Here is a 23649-nt window from a genome sequence, read left to right as displayed (position 1 = left end):
ATTTACTTGATTGTATGGAAAGGTTAATATAATCTGAGATTTATAAAATTTGCAAAAATGGAAAGTGAATAGAAAAATGTGTTCTAATTTCTTATTGAAGTGTGAAAATATGGGTTTTTTTTTAATAATTGTTTTGAAAAACTATGATTTGATTGCGTTTTTTTGTTTTGTGCTTTGGCACATTAGCCACTGTGTCACCAAATTTTTCGACCGGTCTCACAGGGCGCAAGTTCGATCCCCACAAGGGGGACTAATTTGGTAGTTTTCCTTGACGTTATCTCAACACGGGGGTTATGCGGGTGCCTTAAGCACATGGGACTAAGGAGTTCCTATTTTTATGTTTTCTCAGATAACAAGAGGTGTATCCTCGACTCAACTTCCAATGTTTTAGAAGCTTTGCTCATAATTGTATATGATTCTATGATTGTATCACCAAATATAAGCCAACATACTATACAATAAAAGCAGCCTTGATGGGATCAATGAGTCATAATTCATGGCTTTTGGTAGACCACTGAGTTGGGTACTCTGGTCAAGGAAATGGCCTTGCAAGATAGTAATACTCATTCAATTCTAGAGATGGCAAGAAAATCGGAAACCCAAAACTCGGCATTTTTGGGCCGAGTTTGGATCCGGGATTGCAGGTTTAGGGCCGGGTGCCCGGGTATGGGGACGGATTTCTGTTTTATTGCGGGTTCAGGTTTTGCTCTCGTTTTAGATGAAAATCCGTATACCCGAAACTCGTCCCCCCATTCACATATATTACAAATTTATATTACATACTAGAATATGCCCCGTGCGTTGCACGTTTATATCTTATTTCACTTAAAGCACGATGAATTATTCAAGTGCAAAATAGACGTTAATATATATTCGAGTGCAAAATTTTGGTTAAGCTTACCATGAGTATGTCCGTATTAATCGAGGTTTTTTCATTACAATGTCAATTGATTCGGATAACTAAAAAACATTCAGGTTTGTTGTTTTTCACAAATAACTCATAATTTGTTTACTTGTGTGTTACGCGTGCATCGAATTATCGTTGTTGGTTATGTGCAATTGACTTGCTATAAGCATAATTTCTTTAATTATGTAGCATATGACCTAGATATGTATAAATTAAGTTATGGTTCAATTTAGTTTTTTAATATATAAGTTATTAAATAATAAGGTTTACTTAATATTTAATGTACCTATTAGATAACTAAAACTAATTAAAAATAAAATGCCCTAAATATAAAAACTGAATATTGTCTTAGCTTCTAAATATGTTGATTTAGCAATTTCAAATAATATTATTTTAACTTATATGAAAAAATCAAAAAACAAAAAATAAATTTCAATATTCTGTTCTTATTTGTATTATTGTGTTAATTGTGAAGAATGTAAATATGTTTGATTATTATTACAAAATTTGATTAAATTGAATGAAAATATAACATATATATCCTGTAATTAAAAGTATGGTTACATTCAAATTACTACATAATAAAAAGTCAAACTTAGAATCTTATGTAAGTTATATCATAATAATGTAAATTAAATCAGAATATTTGAATTAGTAAAAATAAAATTAAAATGCATATATAGTTATAATTATTTTATTTATTTGTGAATGAGTATTTATAACTTTACCAATAATATATATATAAATTACATATCATTGTTTATCTATTTACTATATTAGACCCATACGTTGCATGGTGAATAACTATTGTCGTAAAAATCTATTAAAAACAAATAATGCATCTTTTTTAAATTCAGACTATATGAAATTTTATATGTAAACATACTTATTAAAGACAGTAACATCACAAATTAATATATTTTAATATTAATCAATCATTGTGAATAATTGTTGTCGTAAAAATTTATTAAAAATAAATAATGCATCTTTTTAAAATTCAGACTATATGAAATTTTATATGTAAACATACTTATTAAAGACTGTAACATCACAAATGAATATATTTTAATACTAATCAATGAACTTATTTTTTAAATAATGTCTAAATCATACAACCATATATGTAATGAATACTAATCAATGGTTTATTTATGAAGTATCTTGCTAGTTGCTTTATTTAATATCTTAATCTTAATATATACTATAAGACAGTTGAACTAATGACTTATTAACCAATCAAATCTTTCAATTTCGTCAAATTGACTATCGCTTATGTCATCATTTAGATAAACTATAAATTGAAAATCCTAATAATCATTATCCAAATATATTATTATATTAGTATTTATATTAATTTGTAAAAAAAGTCTCATTAATTTACACTTTTTTGTTTTCCATCAATAATTTACACTTTTTAGCTCTGAATACTTAATTTATAGTTATTTGTAGCCATCAACTTGATATATAAATTGTTTAAAATTTACATTAAACAACTTCAACAAATAAAATATTTTCTACAAAAAATTATTTTAAAACCTAATAACTTATTAACCAATTAAATAACTCAATTTCATCAAATTGACTCCCGTTTATCTATTATTTTTCATCAATAATTCACTTTTTAACCCTGAATACTTGATTTATATTTTATATTTAGCCATCAATAACTATCATAGGATAGCTGATTGAGAATAAACCTATTTGTGTTAAGGGCCCGTATCATGATCAAATAAATATACATGAATCTCAAGGACAGGATCACGAGTATATTTATATTTTAATTTTTAACTATTTTTCATAATAATATCACGATATGATCAGTACAACTGGTTTTTATAACAGACAAATTATTATGGCATGTGCATTGTGAAATGAATACGACAAACAGTTTCATCAATATGTCTCGGGTTATAATGACATTGACGAACATATATTGTATTACAACTTGCAAAATATAACATTTAGAACTGTATATCTTTAGAATTATAAGCTTTTATGAATTAAATGTATTCATATCTAATATTAATAATGTCGTAGACCCCGCGTCTAGTGTTGGACACGGGTCTAAAATCTACTATATACTATAAGACAGTTGAACTAATGACTTATTAACCAATCAAATCGCTTAATTTCATCAAATTGAGAATCGCTTATGTCATCATTTAAATTAACTACAAATTAAATATCCCACTAATCATTATCCAAATATATTATTATATTAGAATTTATATTAATTTGTAGAAAAAGTCTCATTAATTTACAGTTTTTTGTTTTTCATCAATAATTTACACTTTTTGACCCTAAATATTTACTTTATATTTTTTTTAGCCATCAACTTGAGAGAATTTTTTTAAAATTTATAATTATTTAACTAATTAAAAAAGTTTTCAACATATGAAATATTGTCTACAAAAATTTATTTCAAAACCTAATAACTTATTAACAAATATTAAATTAGATTTTTATAAATTATAAATATTAATATTTAGTTTAATGTTTAATATAAACACAAATTTAAACTCTAGATACATGCATGTCTCAAACATAATAACAGATGACGATATATAACATCATTAATATTTAGTTTAATGTTTAATATAAACACAAATTTAAACTCTAGATACATGTCTCAAACATAATAACATATGACGATATATAACATCATTATCCTAAACACAATAAGAATTACAAAATATGGGACGATCACAGAACAAATAATGATTTACAACAGAGGGTTATTCACTTACTTGAATACTAAATCCAAATTAATATGGATTTCATTCAACATTCATTTTATCTCTCAAACAAAAAAGGTACATAACATTCTCCCTTTTTTATCTATTAGTTTTGCGTAATAATGTTTAAAGTTACAGTTGTCAATCAAATCAAGAGTCCTAATTGTTATAAAAGAATATCGAAATAATCTTAATTGTTATCTAATTATCATAGGACAGGTGATTGAAAAAAACCCTATGTGTGTTATGGGCCCGCATCATGATCAAATACATATACTTAATGTCACGTACAGGATCACAAGTAAGTTTATATTTTAATTCTTAATTATCTTTCATAATACTATATCACATTATGAGCATAATTGGTTTTAAAATATTCAACAATATAGTTTTTATTATAACATGTGCCTTGTGGAATGACTACAATAAATAATTTCATCAATATGTCTCGGCTAATGACAGTGACGAACTTATGATTATTATACTATAATTTGCAGAATATAACACTTAGAACCGTATATCTTCAAAATTATAACCTTTTATGACTTAAATGTATACAAATCTAATATTGCCAAACAAGTATTTTAATTTAATAATTGCTATTAGGTTTTTCATTATTTTACGTTGTTTCTTCATAAATGGCTTGCCCCGGTAATACTAGATATCTACTTTTCAGTATTAGTTTATTTAGAAAATCGTGACAAACCCCCAAACAATTAGAATTACATATATTACTAAATTAGGTAGTGCAATCGTCCATGGGAACGATCCTGTAACTTATCACTAGACTATACTACACTGACCGTGTTCTCTGCCCGTTAGTATGTGTGTTTTAAGATAATTACTTGTACAACGTTATAAATTTAAAAGTAGAAATAAAAACACCATCATGCTTAGGGCGTTATAATTAGCTTGCACGTATGCATCATTTATTTCGTTATCTGCTGATGTTGACGTCCTATTAGTGTTTCCAGGAGCCTGTGGTGTCCTCTGACTCGAAGAGATAAAACCTGGTCTATTCTGCTCCAAGTCCTGACTTTGAAGAGGTGTAAGTGCGAATCCGTTTCAGTTCCGAGGTGGTGTTAGCACGGGTCTGTTCGGGCCTTGGTCTGCCAGGCTCGTGGTTGGTCTGCCAGTGTTTTGACCTTGAGGAGCCATCACGATCCTGAGTGGGCTTTGATTCGGCATCGATCCTTCCGGGCCATAACCCTGCGGTGTTATCGTTGGTCTGTTCGGGTCTGGAGCCTACGGTTCGGACTTGTCCGGAGTTCATTACTGTGGTGCAGATCCTTCCGGATCTTGACCCTGGGACGTCACCGCTAATCTTCATGGACCTTGTCTTTGAAGCCCGGGTCTACCTGAAGCTCCCTACGAGCTTGATCTCTCGCCTAAGTGGATGGAATGGTACTCGCACTTGCAACATAACTATACATACTTAGGGGAATTTCAAATGGAGTAACATTGATTTGGTACAATATATAATTGTTATGTTTAGCCACATGGTCTCAGATTAAGTGGCCAACTAGAGTCTTCTCTGAGAAAATTGACGGATGTGATGTTGGCTTGCATACCCAGGATTGAATCTTGAATATCATTGTTGAAATTCGAACTATTAACATCTAACACTTCTTTTTTATTAATATATATATATATATATATATATAATTGCTTGAAAATATAACGAAACAGTGACTTGGCCCAAAAGAAACTCCACCGGACTCCCAATGATCAAGAATTTTTTCAATGGATTATTGTTTTGTTTTTAGTAATGGATAACCTACGACTTCACTTCCCATAAGTCATGGTTGAGAGTAAGGCTGACAATTTTGACACGAAACCTGTTAACACGACACGACACGACCTGTTCTTAACAGGTTTCGTGTTTGTGTTTAACAGGTTTCCTGTTAAGACACGAATATTTTCATGTCTTAACAGGTCCAGACCTGTTAGGACCTGTTAAAAGACCTGTTAGGTAATACACATGTATATTTTACTATTATAGTGCAAAACCCTAAATCTATTTTATCCATTCCCTCTAATCAGGCGCGTCTACCATCCACCATTCTCCCTCCGACCCCTTTCTAACTCCCTCTGAAAAACCATATTCATCTCCAGCCCCATGAACCCATCTCGTAATCTCATCCTCCAATCGACAGGTAACCTTTCTTCACTTATTATTATACTTTTAATATTAATTTGACCGATTGGGATTTTAAAAAATCAAGAGACATGTGAACAAACACAATAAAACTCTATGACGAAATTGTTTATATTTCTTGAATTTAAAATTTATGAATTCTTCTTTTGGTTATGTCAATTTAGTCAGTCAACAAAGCGATTTCAGTATTTTTATTGCACTTAATTTGTATTAACACAACAAAACAAGACACATTTTTTTTTTTTTATCAAATCTGTATGATTTTAGAAAAATATTCTTAATAAACGTTTTCTTATTTTTTACCCCTTTTTTTATTGAAATTTCCAAAATAGTGTTAACAGGTCCTTAACAGGTGCACCTGTTAAGTTTTGTGTCGTGTTCGTGTCCTGAAAAAATGACACGAATTCTTAACAGGTCGTGTTCGTGTATACCCTTAACAAGTCCATGTCTTAATAGGTTCGTGTCTTAACAGGTTTCGTGTGCCCTGTTATGCGAGCCTTAGTTGAGAGTTGAGCAAACTGCTATCGTCGTATGTTTCCAATCTGACAGATCTACAAGGCCCAAGGAAACTGACTCGACCCAATGAAATCTCATTAAGAAAATTTAGGCTTGACAAAGACCTACCTTGACCTATACAGCATAAACTGATTCGGCCCAATGGATCATTTTTTTATTTCATCGTACATAACATCTGGCTTCAAGGTGGTCGAAAAAAGTGAATCTGGATTTAATGATACGATATAACATACATCAGACATAATCGGATACTTTAGATAATAACTTAAAGAAAGACACAACTAAGGTTAACATTTGAAAGTCTTTATTCATTATATAATCTTTAAATAGTAATAGATTTGATTAAGTATTTCCTTTAAATAATATCATAAAATACTAAAAGGAGGAAAAAACGACAAATATATATATAAAAAAAACTTAGTTGTCCTTCAAGATTTAAGCCTCATTAGTCCCGGGGACGAGTGCTGCCTTTCTACATCTGGGTAGTGTCAGTTAACCCAACAGAAGGTGATCGCTATTACTTACGGCTTCTTTTAATGCATGTTAAAGGACCTAAAAGCTACACAGTGAACGGTGAAAAGCACACAACTTTTAGAAAGGCAACACTTGAGAGAGGCTTGATTGAGAACGACGATACTTTGTCACAATGTCTTACAAAGGCTTCCATGTTTCAGTTTCCACATTCTTTGAGAAGACTTTTTGCGACTATATTGATATTTTGTAACCCGATGGATGTTAGGAGGTTATGGGATGAACATTATGATTCTCTTTCTGAAGACTACAGAAGACGTTTCCAAAATAGTGATCAAGTTCAAAGTCTGGTTCTTAAAGACATTTTGGTATTCCTTCAATCTATGGGTAAGAGTCTCGATGATTTTGACCTTCCTCGCATAAACTCTAAACATCTCGATTTGGGAGGTTGTCGTGAGTTACAAGAAGAATCTTCCATAATTGTTGAAGATGATCATCTGCGTGCCAAAGATAATCTCAATCCTGATCAGAAGTTTGCGTACGATACCATCATGAGGCACGTTGACGGTAACTATCCAGGAGTTTTTTTTGTTGATGGCCCTGGTGGAACGGGGAAAACCTATCTGTATAATGCTCTACTTGCTGAGGTTCGTTCACGTGGGCAGATTGCCATTGCAACCGCATCTTCCGGGGCAACAGCTAATAACATGCCTGGAGGACGCACAGCTCATTCGAGAATTAAAATTCCTCTAATCCTGAGTAATAACTCTCTTTGCAACATCAGTAAACAAAGTGGTACTGCGCAGCTACTCCGTCGTGCCAAACTCATCATATGGGATAAAGCCTCGATGGCTAAGCGACAAGCGGTGGAGGCATTTGATCGAACAATTCAAGACATAATAGGCGTTAGTCTGCCATTTGGGGGGAAGGTAATGGTTTTTGGAGGTGACTTCAGGCAGGTGTTGCCAGTGATCAAAAAAGGAATCCGCGCACAGATTGTAGACTCGAGCCTGCGAATGTCACCTCTTTGGCCTGGGATAACTAAGATGCGTTTATCTGTCAACATGAGAGCACGGACGGATCCATGGTTTTCAGATTTCCTTTTAAGAGTCGGCAATGGGGAAGAAGAGGTGATTGAAGGCAGCTTTATTCGCATACCTGATGAGATGACCATCCCATACACTACCGAGTCCGAAACCAGATCGAAAAAGGCCTTAATAAGTGCCATATTCCCGTCCATTGAAGTCAATGGGACTTCTCCATAGTACATAATTTCTAGGGCAATACTGTCAACTAAAAATGAAAATGTCGATGAGATAAATGATGAGTTGATTGATAATTTAGTGGCCAGGAGCGAATATATTACAACTTTGATGAGGCGAAAGACGATATTAACAACTACTATCCGGTTGAATTCTTAAATTCTCTTAGTGTCGCTGGTTTGCCCCCTCATCGTTTACGGCTCAAAATTGGGTGCCCAGTTATACTATTGCGTAACATCGATCCATCCAACGGGCTTTGTAACGGGACACGGTTGATATGCAAAGGTTTTCAACGAAATGTCATCGATGCAGAAATAGCAGCCGGGCAACATGCCGGTAAAAGAGTTTTTTTACCAAGAATACCCCTGTGTCCATCTGAAAATGATATGTATCCCTTTAAGTTGAAGAGAAAACAGTTCCCGATTCGCCTTAGCTTCGCGATGACAATAAACAAAGCCCAAGGCCAGACAGTTCCACACGTCGGTGTGTATCTACCTGACTCGGTATTCTCACACGGACAACTATATGTGGCCCTGTCTCGAGGGATATCACACGAAAGGGTGAAGGTTTTGGTTAGGCCTACCCAAATTTTCCATCAACCCGGTGTATACACCGCAAATGTGGTTTACAGAGAAGTTTTACAAGATGCATAGCTTATTTAAGGTGCGTGGATTTATGTACCAACTAATTTTTATAATACTGTCCAACTTAATTTACTGTTTAGTTTCTCTTTTTTTTTTTTCCAGGTTTCAAGGTTTTATGCCCATTTCCACACTTTCTACATCTACCATTTCATTCTCATTCCGTGAGGTTATGGGGTAATGCACTATGTCTTTACATACTTATGCCTTAATGTTTGCGTACGAAAGGGTTGCATGACTTGGTCGGGTTTATGGGGTAATTCACTATGTCTTTACAGCTTATACGCACTATGTTGAATTTATAGGCTTGCCAATTACATATCAGTATTGATTTACTACAATTGTAACATTGATCTGGATATTTTGAAAATATATATCACCACTACGGTTGTAACATGATTTAGATATATCGAGTTTATAGCCTTGCCATTTATTTTTCAGTTTTGGTTTACAAATACTATCCGGTTGATTTGGATATATCGACTACAGTTGTACCAGGTTGAGTACCAGGTTCTATACCAGTTTACGATGCTTCTCTAGGGATACACAAATTTGTTTGTACACTTCATAATTTGTTTGTGAAAAACGGTTTCTAAAAAAAACGGTTTCTACATCTGGAATACCCTATGAAGACAACTTAACGAATCAACCGACCCATCTGGTACCCGTGCAATGCGACGGCAGTAGTGGGGAAGACGGTTTGTTAGAGATTCTGGGTAGTTGCATAAAGAAAAAAAACAAAAAAGTCCAAGGGCAAATCTGGTAATTCAAAAACAGAATTACCTAATATAAAATATGTCATTTCTTTTATAAGGTATTAAAGATTATCAACATTAAATATGAATAGATTTAAGTCTCATCCGTAGCCAGCATCATCATCATCATCCATTGCTGCTACCAATAACCGTCTAGTGATATATAATTAAAAGAAAAAAAAAAGAATGACTCGACTCAATGAAATCTCATTAAGAAATTTTGGGCTAGACAAAGATCTATCCTGACCTATACAGTATAAACTGATTCGGCCCAATGGATCATTGTTTTATTTTAACTAACGGATAACCTACGACTTCTAGTTATCTGATAAATATAAAGTCATGGTTGAGATTTGAGACTTGAGCTAAATCCTGTCGTCATATGTTACCAATCTGAGAGACAGAGATCGACTTAGCCAGGGTGGGTCCCAATTCTTTTTTCTATTTTCTGCGAAACCAATGGAGGCCGCTGATGATATAATGGAGCAAATCCTGATACGATCGGATGTGAAAGATGTAATCAGATGCAAGAGTGTTTGTAAGTCATGGTATTCTTTCATCTCAACTCCTTATTTTGCCGAATCTCATTTAAAACAACATGCTTCCAACAACATCAATCCTGATAAAAGGATCATTATTAGCATTTATGGATTAAACAACGAAAGCGATATGCTTAATTTCAATCGTTTCTTTATCATTGGTTCTGCCAATGGCCTTGTATGCATCTGTCCTAAGGATTTTGAACTTTTGGTGGTCAATCCTTGCACTAGACAGACCATGAAAATACTTGAACCCCCACCCGAACCGCTTCCTAAAAGCACCCAAAGGTGGAATTTGATTTGGGGATTTGGTTATGATTCTTCCAACAATGACTACAAGATTGTAGTAGGCTTTGTGATGCAAAGAAAAACCACACGTTTTTATGTTTTTTCACTGAAAACATGTGTTTGGAAATTTATCCAAGAATTTGACTATGTACTTACCAATTGGAATAGGGTATCTGGTCTCTTATGTGATGGGGTACTTCACTGGTTTATGTTGAATCGGCTAAATAAGGAGAATATCATTCTTTCTTTAAATTTATCTCGCGAGGAATTTACAGTAACCCAACAACCAGACCCTGACAACCATCCTTCATATGAATATGGTTGTTCTTACACCCTAGGGGTCTTGGAAGAATGTCTATGCATTTATGAACTTGACGCTGAGTTACCGCCCACCCCCACCAAGATATGGGTGTTGCGAAGCTATAAGAGCGGAAATAAGTCGTGGGTAGAGTTGCCACTTAATCATGTGATGAATCATAGTGTTGCATACCACATGAACAAAGATGATTACTCTTATGATGGCACACCACACTTATCCATCTCCGGGGAGTATATTGGGGCCCCTATATTTGTGCCTAGTCTTATATCTCCCCATAATGTTAAAATGGATTCTAGTTCTAGATCCGGCTCTAATGGTGTAGTTATTTCAGTGGAAGAGAAAGCGGCTGGCATGGCAAACACGAATGCTCTAATAAGGTGGGCTCTGGTCATTTTGTTATGTCCTGTTCCTTTCTTTTAATACGTAGTATCTGATTATAAATTTAACAGCTTCATATTTATTCATGACTTTTTATAGTATGAGGTATTCTTGGTTAAAAAAAGCGCGTAGCCTTAGAGCTTTTTGGTACGCAAGGCGCAGGCCGCAGGGTGTACAAAAAGTGCTCACTTTTTGGGCTTTTCTGCGAGCCTAGACACTAAAAAGTGTGAACTTTTTGTATGCAAAAAGAGTTTTTTAATACTAAGTAATTTTTTTCCCTAACTTTTTCTTTCTCAACAAGATTGATCTCTTCTTTCTTCCTCCTCAACGATACCATCAATCTTTTGGGGGTTTCTTTTCAAACACCAAATTTGATCAAAGCCGGACTTATACGAGGCTCTTACGGATGGTGTTTAAGTATTTTATGTGTTATAAATACTGTATAAATAATTTGTATTTTTTTTCTTCATAAGTGTGAGCCTTGCGTATGAAAAGCTTGCCGCTAATGCTTGCAATTTTGGCTATAGGTCGTTCCGTTGTTACAATCAGTCATGTTAATGTTTGGTATAAACGTGTGTATGTTTTGTTATTCTATTCTATTGTATTTTATTCATATAATACTCTTCCGATATGTATGGTCACTTACTAAACACGTTTAGTTTTCACTCTCACTTTTTTGTCTGAAGGTTCTTCTCGAACAGTCTTTTTACCCTTGGGTAGAGGTACATCCCACCTCCCCCATACCCTACTTATGCTGGGATTGGGTACAATTGTTGTATATTTATTCTTGTATCACTTTTTATAGTATGAGTTGTTATTAACACATACATCACCTTTAAATAGAACACTGTTCTCAGGTTCTTTCCCTATCATATTATAATATGTGCATTTTGCCCTTCGTTTTTTCACTATAATCATACGTTTGGCCTTTACCCACTTTTTTTTTTAATAAGTATTAATTAATTACAACTTTTTTACTCACTTTTAGCCATGGTTGCAGAACTCGCTATGCACTATCAACGCGGCCGACTGGGGTGTTCCAAGTACCCGGGAAGTCAAAGCGGTCAAGGCGGTGAGTACTCCGAGTATTCGGCGCCCTAAGGTGTAACGACTACTTGAGTAGACTCGGGTAGTTTTGCAACATCGCTTCTAGTTCTTATTTCTCAGTTAATCAAAGGATCCAGTTGTTGAAACAAAAGATAACAGGGAAATTGGTTTATGACCTTTTTGCTTCTTGAGCACTACAAATCTATCTTCAAATAGTTTGTGGCCAGTATTTTGTGTTTGTTGGATTTCAGTAAATTGAGTTGATGGTTCTTATAATCACGCTCTAAACTAAACGGTTATTTGATTATTATATTTGAGATTGTAGCATAACTCATAAGTATTTAGTTCAATTCCATGTGGCTTTTCCATTGTTTCAAGAATTTTTAGCTCAATTTCATTGACCGTCGATCTTCCTTTCCCTTGCATAGTTGATATATCAACTAGGGTACGTATTCTGATAACTTTCATGCCCTAGGTAATTGCTCCTTTGACCGTCAATTTAGTTCCCTCATAACCGGTGTAAGGGAAGTAACAAGGGTAGGGGTATTTTAGTGTTAGCCAGAGTCTTCTTTTTTTCTTTTTTTTTTTTTGTGTCCAGATTTTTCAAAAACGTCTTATTTTTTTATATTGGTATTTTAGTTGAATCTTATGCCCTCAAGTTCTTCAAGTCCGGATTCATGGACAAGCCTTCAGTAACTAGTTATTATACTCATATGAAACGACTCAACTCGATTTAAGAAAATAAAAAATAGATTATTTTTTTATAACCTAGATGAAGAAAAAAAACAGGTGAAGAAATTACAACTCAGATGAAGTAAAATGAAAACCGAGATGAAGTAAAATGATAACCCTGATGAAGTAAAATTACAACCCATATGAAGTAAACAAAAGTCATAACCCATATGAGCACTTAAAAAACTTGCAATCTTTCACCAATAATTTTCATACTTCAAAATCAATTTGTCAAACTTTTAAAATGAGTTTAAGACACATGACTCAACATTCCAAAAACTTTCATTTAAATAAATGTACAATTTACAACGAAATGAGTCGTTTACCGCCTTTACCGAACTTGACAAAATACATCATTTACACCATGATACCATACAAATCATTTCAATTCAAGACTCCATGACTCAACCAAGTTATAAACACACTAGTAAACATATCAAAAGTATCTATTTGATCAAACGTTCATTTTACAACCAAACGGGTCACATTACCCATGTCGTCATCGACTAAGATTCTTCAATACTTTGAAAAACAAAAGACCAAGACTCCAACCCAACTTTTTGCAGAAATATACATAACAAAACTTTACCAAAAACACTTCACATGTATCAAGAGCCATAACGAGGTGGGAATACTAAGTTTCTACTAAAAGAGTCATTTACCGCAAAATGGCAAGCTACCTTTAAAATGCACAACTTTACTTCAAGCACTACTAATCAATCACTTATTGTCACTTTCAAGACCTATAAAAAGGTAAACAACTAAAAGGATGAACTTTACGCTTAGTGAGTACGTTTATATACAAATATACACATATTACCACACAATCATCTTGTCCATTAACACCTTCATATCAACACAAACTATGTGAAATCATGTAATTAATCAACCAAATAAAACATACTAACCAATAATCAAATCACATTATCATATCTGATATGGTCTTATATAAACTTATCTATATGCCCATCATGATACCATGGGTCTCAATTCTTGCAACTCCATACAATTACACAATATATATATACTTCTATACAATCAAACAACCAACTAAAAATTTCATTCACATCCAAATCACATTGTCATACCCCGTATGGTCTTTCATAATATGTCATACCCCATATGGTCTTCATCCCATCATCTAAATACGACATATAGATTCCACACTGTTGGGATTTTATTAACCAAAATGATGTTTATTCCATGAATAAACATAGTTCATTAATCTAGGTTTATATTTTAAAAACTTTTTTAAGTGTAAGGTTTAAATCGTAAATAAATAAAACGTTTAATTATTTATATACAAATTAAATCGTCTAAAAACATAGTTAATGAACAAGTAATTAACCTAGTTAATTACTACTAGCGGAAGCATGTAATAAAACAATTAAAACTATTTAATTCTCTAGCAAATATCTATCGCACATTCATATAGTAACTAAACAAATAAATAAATAGAAGAACTACTAACCTCTTAGACGACCTTCCGAAGATGTTATTCTTAAGCAAGAATAATGTGACCTCATCCTTGCCATGAAAAAGATCCCGAAGTCGTGCCCCTCAAAAGACTCGTACATGCGAACGGATTTTCGACACTTAATTAAGTGCTAGCTATAACTTTATGTTATAACAAATACCCACCGAAAAAATAACTAGAATGAGGTGCTCTCCGCCTGGGGGGGGGGCGTCGAACTCACACGAAAAGAGAGAGGAGAGAACGAGTTTTCGGTGCAAGGATTCAAGAAGGAATAAGAGTTCTTTATATAGGCATAAAAAACCCTTAGGTTTTCTTCTTTGAATCAATATGAGATAAGGAAACCAAGTTTTCTTCTCCCCCTCCTTCTCCTTTGCGCGACCGACCTAGTCGGACCCCCATAGGTCGACTTTGTCGACCCATGGTTCTACTCATGGTGCTTGATGTCCGATCCTGTTTTCGACCCGATTCGCGTTTCCGACTCGCGAATCTTATCCAAATCTATTTTTGGAAACTTTTAGTTATTTTCATTTCCAGCGAGTCTAAGTATATGAAAGTATGAGGTTGTCATACCAAAGCATAGGTCTATAACCTTAACTTAAAGAAACTGTATCCTAAAACTCTTACATGTTTCTTTACCTGTTATCAGTTTTATTGTCTTTCCCACCACTACTAGCAACGTTGGTTACAAGAGGAATTATCAGAGCAATAATAATAATAATCACCGACGTGTGGTTCCTCCCACTTCTTGTACTTCTTGCAAATCTTATGTTGTGATTTGTCGTGCTTCCACTGATCTCTTAGTTCTCGAGAAACGTGGCATGTTGTGTATCGATAATGCTCTTAATATCACTGACTCATCTTCTTTTAATTAAAATTCTCCTAATCACGATATTACTAATGCTAAAGCATCCTCCTTACTGAACCTGAAAATCAACTCAGGAGATCATCTAGGTCACACAGGGCCATAAATTTTGATGATTTCATAATTAATTTTACTAACGCTGAGGACGTTGGAAAACTTATAGATTCTACCTTTTATTGAGAAACCATTAATAGCGATCATGCTACTTAGTGGAATCAACCCATGATTTAAGGGCTTAATTCCATGTAACATAATGACGTTTGGGACTTGGTTGAGTTTTCTGAGGAATCCAAACCTGTAGGTTGTAAATGGATATCCAAAACCAAATTAGACCCGAATGGAGACGTTGAACGCTGATGTGTGAAATCGAGTTTAATAATTTATAACAAGATCTACCGCGTACTGTCTACCACACACTTACGGGCAGTGTACCCGTTCGTATGTAGTATAATTAATTGGTTATACTACAAATCATAACCAATTGTTTCATTAAGATCTTGACAAAATGTTAAGTAAAACCAACTTGAATTCAAAATACTATGCAACCATAACTAATTGTTTCACTTCATCTTCATAGATGTATAAGGATTTAGCTACTCATAATGTTAAAAGCGAAAGATTGAAGTAGAAAGGAAGACATAATGTACCCAATATAGAAAACAAATCCAAACCGAAGTTACAATCGAGCTACAATGAGTAACAATAGCTAAAATCAATCTTCAAGTCTTCAAAAATTGTTGGAGTAGTGAAAAACTCTTGAAAACCTTGAAAAACGGCTGAAGTATAAGTGTGTGAGCTGAAAAATGTCCAAGACTAGGGTTTGGGTGGAGTAGTGGGTGGTATTTATACCCCAGGAGAGAGAAAATGGTGATGTCAGATAGATCTCGCGCCGCTAGGAACTCGGGTCGCGCCGCTAGCTCCTTCAGGCCAAAGTTCTGACTTCGAAGGTGCCCAACTCGCGCCGCTAGGGACTTCAGTGAAAAGTTCTGTCTTGAAAATCCACAACTCGCGCCGCTAGGGACCATCCTCGCGCCACGAGGTCTTGCAGGGAGTTTTCGTTTCAACTTCGTTCTTCTTCGGTTAGTGCATATGGACCACTTCTGAGCTATTTTCTACCATTTGGGGCAATATACCTGCTGTAGGCTTGATACCACTAGCAAATACCATAACGTACCACAAAACAAGTATAAATGGCTATAAAACTAGTACAAAACGTCCAATTCGGTGTAGGGAAACATGTACAATTTGAGGCTTATCAAACGCTATAAGGACAAACTAGTTGTGAAGGGCTTTACTCATAAGGAAAGAATCGATTATCAAGAGACTCTTTCTTTTGTCTCTCATAAAGATTTCTTAAGAATCGTCATGGCATTTGTAGCTCCTTATGATTTAGAGTTATCAGATGGATGTCAAGATCACTTTCCTGAATGGAAACTTGCAAGAAGACGTATACATGCGGCAACCTGAAAGATTCATTCCAGAAGGTAAAGAGCACATGGTCTACAAGTTGAATAAGTTCATTTCATATATTGGTTGAATCAAGCATCACGATAATGGCACCTTAAATTCGATGAAGTCACAAAAGGACAAGACTTCTTAAAGAATCAAGTGGATCAATGCACCTATCTCAAGATCAGTGGGAGTAAATTTATAATTCTTGTTTCTATGTGGATTTCATTCTACTTACAAGTAACAACTTGGATATGTTGCATGAGTCGAAGCGTAAACCTTCGCATAATTTCGACATGAAAGATCTTGGTGATGCCTCTTATGTCATAGGTATCGAAATACATCGAGACAGGCGTAATGATGTTCTAGGTCTTTCTCAAAAGGCTTATATTGAAAACATCTTAGAACGCTATAACATGCAACACTACACACCCACTATAGTTCTAGTAGTAAAAGGAGATGTATGTGATTGTTTCCAAAGTCCGAGCATTGTGTTTGAAAAGGAGCAAATGAGGATGATACCTTACTCCTAACTAGTCGGGAGCATTATGTACGCTCAGGTATGTACTCGTCCAGATTTACATCGCCGACTAAAAGGTTCTATGATATCTGCAAGGGACCAAAGACTACATATTAACTTATAGAAGAAGTGACAACTAAGAAGTAGTAGGATGTTCTGATTCTGATAAGAAATCTGCTTCTAAATTTATATGATTAGCTATCGGCTATCTCTTGACGGAGTCATAAACAGAAATGGCTGCAACGTCCACCATGATGACTGAATACATTGTTGTTTACAATGACATATGTCATGGGATGCTGTTAAAGAACCTGGTCAGTAGACTCAAAATCATCAAGTCCATTACCCAACCATTGAAGCTTTACTATGATAACTCAGGTGCCATAACTTTCTTGAACAGTACTGAGCTGTATCTCAATACAAGGTATCTGTTTGTACACGAACGGATTGAGGAAAATGTTCTTTGTATTGAGTACAAAAGAACACATAATATGCTAGTGGATCCAATGACCAAAGGTCTTCCTCGTAAAACTTTCGTAGGACACGTGTCGAAGATGAGACTTACTAAAGGATCTAATATAATAGAATGTTGTACTTATTGGTTATTATTATTATCTTAATTAAAAAACTTTCTTTTATATTCAAATTTTGTTTGTCTATTAGCTACACTTTGAGCTCATAATGGTGTATAGATATTATTATAACAAAATTTGTCTTAGTCAATTGATCATTCATTCTTAGTTTTAAATTTGAGTCATGGTTTGACTAGTGGGGGTCGTGAGTTGATGTTCTTCTCTACGACTGTACTTATTGACTATGATTTCAGTTTAAAACAAAATGAGTATTATCCCGGCCGGACTTATTGAATACTCATAGATAAATGACCGCTTGGTTAAGTGGAAGAATGTTGAAACCATGTTAAATGTGACCGTCACTGATCGTTTATCATTCGTGATATGATAATTGACGATGCCTGAAATCCCTATGTCTAGTAAATATACGATAAACGTATTTACTCTTAAAGACATATTATAGGGTTTCCCATCAGATGATTGAAACTACCAGGACTTATATTGCATATACTAACCACCAGGGACTAAAGTGTATGCTCTCTCTATAAATAGATAGCCATTTACAACAATTTCCCACTCTAATATTCCTCCTTATATTGTGTGTATTTTTCTATCCCAAATTCATATCCCATCTAAATACAATCATCTCGTTTTGGGAACCCGCAATCAATAGCAAAATATGTTTAATCATCTTACAGGTTCCTCAGGATCAATGGGTATGTACTCTATCATGTTTTCATTATATTATTTAATGCAGATCATAATTATTCCAACATCCCATCCCCGTCCCTATCCCCATCGGCGAATATAATTACATCCCCATGTCGTCTCTATCCCCAGTCAACTCGGAGATTCCCCAGTCACATCGATTTTAGGTATTGGATTCCTCAACGGATACACATATTTTTTGTCATTCATACTCTATATTTACAAGTTATGTTCTTATTTTCCAAAAAGCAAGTCATTTTGTTATGTCCTGATCCTCTCTCTAGATACACACTATTTGATTACTGATTCAACTGCTCCATATTTATTCTTGTACTAGCAAATTTATCCAGGTTCAACCCAGACATTTTAATTAAAATCTTTTATTATACTAAAGCACAGTTGCTCTAATAACTTATCGACCAATCACAATTCTTGATTTCTTAATGTTGACTTTTGTTTTCAATTTTGACTTTAATTTATACTTTTTTATTCTATCACCAATTTACACTTTTTACCCAATAATTTTAATAAATAAATAAATAATAATAATAGCTAATATATATCTCATATAACTATAGCTAATATTTATCCAATAAAAAAACTAATATATATCCAATAATATGTTTTATCATATATATAAAATTAATTAATTAAAAATAAATAAAATTTAATGTAAATATATTAAGATTTTAATACTAATTGTACTATTTTAGTTTTAATATATATTAAAAAATAATTGAACTAGTGACTTATTAACCAATTTTATCGCTCGATTTCATCAAATTAACTCTCGTTGATGTCATCATTTACTTTTTTACATAATTTTGTTTAATTAATAAAAAACAAATAACTAAAATAATTATTTTTTACAATGTTATCAAAATTGAATTTTATCCACTTAATTTGCGGTTTTCACACACGAATAATTGTACATTGTAGTATCTCGAGTTAAGTCAAGAAGGGGCTTTAAGGTGTTAATATGTGACAAAGATGAGAAGACAACAAATAATACAACAAATTTCGTCTATAAAGAAGTATTTCAACTGATGAAGGAGGATATACGTTTCCAATGTTTTTTTTATTACATTAGTTTCTTTCTATTAGCTTAAAGTTATTGACATTTGAATTAATATCTAGTATCTACTTATATCTTCAAATTTGAACTTATAAGCATTTATAAGTTACATGTATTAACATCTAATATTAATAATGTCGTAAGTCTCGTGTTCAGTGTTGGACACAAGTCTAAAGTCTAGTTATAAAACTAAAAAATATGCATGTAATTTTTGGAGATAGTGAATTAAATAACACAATATTTATAAATTAATAAAGTACCTATTGCATTAACAAAAACAGAAAAGGATATTATACTATATAAAATAATTTTCTTTGTTTATAATAAAAGATTAAGAACTTTAAATAAGCATTTAGTGACATATTTTTAATTAAAAATATTGTAAATTATTTATGACATCATAATTAAAATAAAGACCTTTTAAGTAAAATTGTAGACTTGCCACATCACATTTTTTCAAAAAATACTTTTAAAAGACAATTGTCTTTTATTTATTATAAAGATAAAGATCTCTTTTTAATTTTTATCGTATGAGTTATTAATTAACTCACACATCACCTTTTATTTAAACACTGATCTTAGTTGAGCTGGTTCTTTTCCCGTTATAGTATAACACTAGTCTTAATACTCGTACGATGTACGGAATATATAATGCGATATATAATCTAATCATGCATGCATCGTTAAAATATAAGTTACTGATCTAATAACATTTAAGCAAGTAAAGGTTATACGTACGGTTTTGATTATAATAGACAAATGTTATTATTATCATTATATAAAAATTACAGAGCTAAGCTACTAAATAAGAAGTTCAATATAAATGAAATTTAAAATAAATAAAGCAATAACAATATATAAATAACTATTAACCCTATTAAATACTTAGGCTAGTTTTAAAAAAAAATAGAAAATAAAAAATAGTAAACGTAATGACTTAAAGTTCGAATGATTCATAAAAAATAAAAAATAGTAAACGTAATAAATAAAAAATAAGATTATGGATTTACTCAAATGATTTAATGTATTACTAGCATTGTACCCGCACGATGCGGCGGTGGTCATGACGGCGACGGTGTGGTGGTGGAGGTGAGTGTTGGTGGTGGATGCGACGTCGAGTGTCGTAGATAATTCATATAAAAGTAATTGATTTAAAAGGTTAATGGAGATATTTTAGAAAAATAAAGGATTGATAGTGTAATTTGATTATTAATGTTAAGATAATAGTGTATGTGAAAATATTTTAAAGAGTTGTAGCCTTGTAAGTGAAAATATTACATACGAAGGCATTTTAGACATTTCCCCCATGTAACTTTCAACATGGGAGGTATTTTCTTTAATATAGTTTATAGATAATAATATATTATTATATATGGTAAGTTGATATATATGTAATATTTAATAATTAATATTAAATATGGAAATTGACAATTACAATTTAACTAAAATTAGGAAAATTAATTTTTTTAAATTAACACATGTCGATAAAGTAACGTGCCACATGTCGCATTAAAAATACCTCAATCTTATTTTAGTATATCGGTAGATATGTGTCCATTATACCCTTTATCACACATCTACTATAATCATACTTTTGACCTTCACCGACATCTGCTATATATTAATATATATGCTTTAAAAATTTTGGTAACCTTAAAATGAGCTAAGCCTTACTAGTTTCGTATACATAAGTAATTGTGACTGAAGCAAGATATACTAATTAGCGATTGTATGCAAATAAGCACTAGAAGACAAGGTTTATTGAAACATGCCCAAAAACATGAAATATATCAACAAGGAAAAAAAATTAAGGTACAGAAAATGTGTATGTTGCAGTTACGTTTACAATTAAGAACCCATGATCGAGCGGATCGATTCCTGCTTTCTAAGAAGATACTAATCATCTTAATAATTCTGATGTACCGGTTTGCTAAAAAAAGAAAACATAGGCCTATTGTTCCTTCCGTGTTTAAAAGGAAGGCACAATTCCATATCCGCGTTCTACCATATGGTTTGTAGGGAACATTTGGTCCACGTCGACATCTGCGTTGGTTCTTTTAGCAAAACGACCTTTGATCCTTGGTCTTGTTTCCGCGTAAGCTTTTCTTGATGCATAGCGTATGGTTTTTTCAAATTTTCTGTTTTTCTTCTTCTCTCTGTACCTTAGGACTCTGGCCTCTCGGTCCATTGGACTGAGTTGTGTTGCCACTTGAACCGGAGGGTTTGAGAATAAGTCGATTGTTCCTTTAGAAGGTCTAGAATGTGACAATGAAGCCTCGGTTATCGTTGAATCAGGCACAACTCCAACGTCTAATGATGACATGGAAACCTGGAAATTACAAGTAGCAAAGTTAGTCAACTCTCTATATATGTTGCATCATTTTCTATGTAGAAAAATAAAGGGCGTTTACGTACTATTAAGTTCTGAAAAATGTAACACTTGTAGGATAGTTTTTTTTCTAAACATGCTTTGCAAGTTTGTATGGCCTAGTACTTAGGTGTATGGTCTCGGGTTCGAATTCTTCTTAGGTAACGGTTGTAAACAATCACAATAAAAGACCCGTCATCACCGGGTAACCCAAATATGAAAAACCTCATCCGTTTACCATTTTGATTGGGTCATGATTAAAGATTTGATATTTAAATTTTTTTTGATAATTGATATTCACATATTGAAGTGGAAAGATTGTGTTTACCTAAAAGTGGAAAAAATTTACACAACAAAAAAGAATCACATGATGCTAGCTTTAAAGGGGAAACAAACAGTATAACAGTCATCATGTAAACTGAGTCATGAGATATTTTATCACACTATCTCATATTTAGACAAAAGTTACATCAAGTAAATTCATATTACTTCTAGTAACAGATGCAGATGTTGAACAAGGAAAATATGATGCATAATGTAAACATGGAAATTTGACTAGTGATAGTAGTGAACAAATGATACTAGTTCTAGTCAGTCAAAGGATTTGTAAAGATTTACAAAAGGTGCAACTATTGGTTTCTATAAATCAGTCTCACCGCTAACACAAGGGATAAATCCTATAGAACTATGGTTAGAAAGACATATAACCAGGATTTAAACCTTTGACCTCCGCTTTAATATTACAAGATTTTACACCACTAGACTACCATAGACATGATGTATGATGTAATTAATAGAAAACTTACACTTTGAGTAAGTTGAGGATAGCCATAAGCACCAACGCCAACACTAACACCACCATTAATTGAGGTCTCATATTCCATTCCCAACTGAAACTTCTGTTGCTGAAAATCATGGTGATGAAATTGATGATTATGATTATGATGATCTTTTCCAACAGGCACCACACTATCACCATTGCCTCCACCAAACAACTTTTCAGACACCTTATTATTGTTAAAACATTGTTGTTGATCATCACCACCAAATTCCATAAACTCCAAATACTCATCTTCATCACCTCCTTGATCACCACTAAACAAAAACCCATTCTCTTTATTACCATTTTGGCCTTGACTATTCTTTGGTGCTGCTGGACCATCAAATAACAACCATGATGCTGCTTCACTTTCATCTTCATCATCTACATCACCTACATGTCACAAAATCATACTTGTTAAGTTTTCTTGTTCTTTTATATAAAGTCGATAAAAAGTTTAAAGCGTCTTAGGAAGTGTTTATCTGATTATTTTAACTCGAAAAAATAACAGTCATCAATAAAAAACATGATACATGCTTATTTCAAGACCTAAGTAAGATATAAAAAATATAAAGTGCCGTACCTGGCTCTGACAAGAATCCACTTTGGGATTCAACTCCAATCCCCATCATGGACCTCGGGTTAGTAGCCTGAGGTCCATAAAGTGCGCCAGGAATCGGCATCACCGGGACGCGGTGATGCCGACGCGCAAGAGGGTTGGCTGCATGAATATCAGCGTCACAAGTTACACAAAGCGAGGCGGCATCCGCCTTGCAAATAAAAGCAGCAGGGGCTTGTTCACAAGCCTCGCATACCCAAACACGTTCGTGTTGGGAAGACTGGAGCTTATTCGCAGCGTGGATACGGGCGTCACACGCGGTGCAAAGGTAAGCGGCGTCAGGGCGACAGTAAATGGTACAAGGGGCGGACCGGCAGGTGTCGCAGACTCGAGCCCAAGCGGTATTGGTTTTTAAGCATAAGGTACTGCTGTGATCCAACATTGTGTGTTTGGGTTAATTTGGGTTTGGGTTTGGTTTGTGTGGTTCTTGT

General features: G+C 33.6%; 3 protein-coding genes across 4 annotated transcripts; 2 read left to right on the top strand and 1 right to left on the bottom strand.

The window, feature by feature from the left end:
* Nucleotides 1–6852: 6852 nt before the first annotated feature.
* LOC122604714 (ATP-dependent DNA helicase PIF1-like) lies at nucleotides 6853–8702 on the top strand. Its single transcript, XM_043777585.1, has 2 exons — nucleotides 6853–8051; nucleotides 8132–8702. Exons 1-2 carry the CDS (start codon nucleotides 6853–6855, stop codon nucleotides 8700–8702), a joined length of 1770 nt encoding a protein of 589 aa, XP_043633520.1.
* A 1054-nt stretch (nucleotides 8703–9756) lies between these two features.
* On the top strand, nucleotides 9757–12396 carry LOC122605495 (F-box/kelch-repeat protein At3g06240-like). Of its 2 annotated transcripts, XM_043778450.1 has the most exons (3): nucleotides 9757–9993; nucleotides 10441–10968; nucleotides 11970–12396. In XM_043778450.1, exons 1-3 carry the CDS (start codon nucleotides 9905–9907, stop codon nucleotides 12043–12045), a joined length of 693 nt encoding a protein of 230 aa, XP_043634385.1. In that variant the 5' UTR covers nucleotides 9757–9904; the 3' UTR covers nucleotides 12046–12396. The 2 variants fall into 2 exon arrangements, with proteins under 2 accessions (XP_043634385.1, XP_043634384.1); XM_043778449.1 differs by lacking the exon at nucleotides 9757–9993 and having other exon boundaries at nucleotides 10000–10968.
* Nucleotides 12397–21168: 8772 nt separating this feature from the next.
* Nucleotides 21169–23649, bottom strand: LOC122603158 (zinc finger protein CONSTANS-LIKE 2). Its single transcript, XM_043775787.1, has 3 exons — nucleotides 23183–23649; nucleotides 22586–22992; nucleotides 21169–21740 (listed from the first exon to the last, which is right to left on the bottom strand). Exons 1-3 carry the CDS (start codon nucleotides 23598–23600, stop codon nucleotides 21381–21383), a joined length of 1185 nt encoding a protein of 394 aa, XP_043631722.1. The 5' UTR covers nucleotides 23601–23649; the 3' UTR covers nucleotides 21169–21380.

The sequence above is a fragment of the Erigeron canadensis genome, chromosome 6 (genome assembly GCF_010389155.1).
Source record: "Erigeron canadensis isolate Cc75 chromosome 6, C_canadensis_v1, whole genome shotgun sequence".
Classification (NCBI taxonomy): domain Eukaryota; kingdom Viridiplantae; phylum Streptophyta; class Magnoliopsida; order Asterales; family Asteraceae; genus Erigeron; species Erigeron canadensis.
This window is presented reverse-complemented; position numbering and strand designations above follow the sequence as displayed.

Coding starts and splice junctions, on each gene's coding strand:
- LOC122604714 (XM_043777585.1), top strand. CDS start 6,853: ATGCATGTTAAAGGACCTAAAAGCTACACAGTGAACGGTGAAAAGCAC. Junction 8,052..8,131: donor GTCAATGGGACTTCTCCATA/GTACATAATTTC, acceptor TTGATAATTTAG/TGGCCAGGAGCGAATATATT.
- LOC122603158 (XM_043775787.1), bottom strand. CDS start 23,600: ATGTTGGATCACAGCAGTACCTTATGCTTAAAAACCAATACCGCTTGG. Junction 22,993..23,182: donor TGGATTCTTGTCAGAGCCAG/GTACGGCACTTT, acceptor TGTGACATGTAG/GTGATGTAGATGATGAAGAT. Junction 21,741..22,585: donor ATCCTCAACTTACTCAAAGT/GTAAGTTTTCTA, acceptor TGTAATTTCCAG/GTTTCCATGTCATCATTAGA.
- LOC122605495 (XM_043778449.1), top strand. CDS start 10,115: ATGCTTAATTTCAATCGTTTCTTTATCATTGGTTCTGCCAATGGCCTT. Junction 10,969..11,969: donor AACACGAATGCTCTAATAAG/GTGGGCTCTGGT, acceptor CCATGGTTGCAG/AACTCGCTATGCACTATCAA.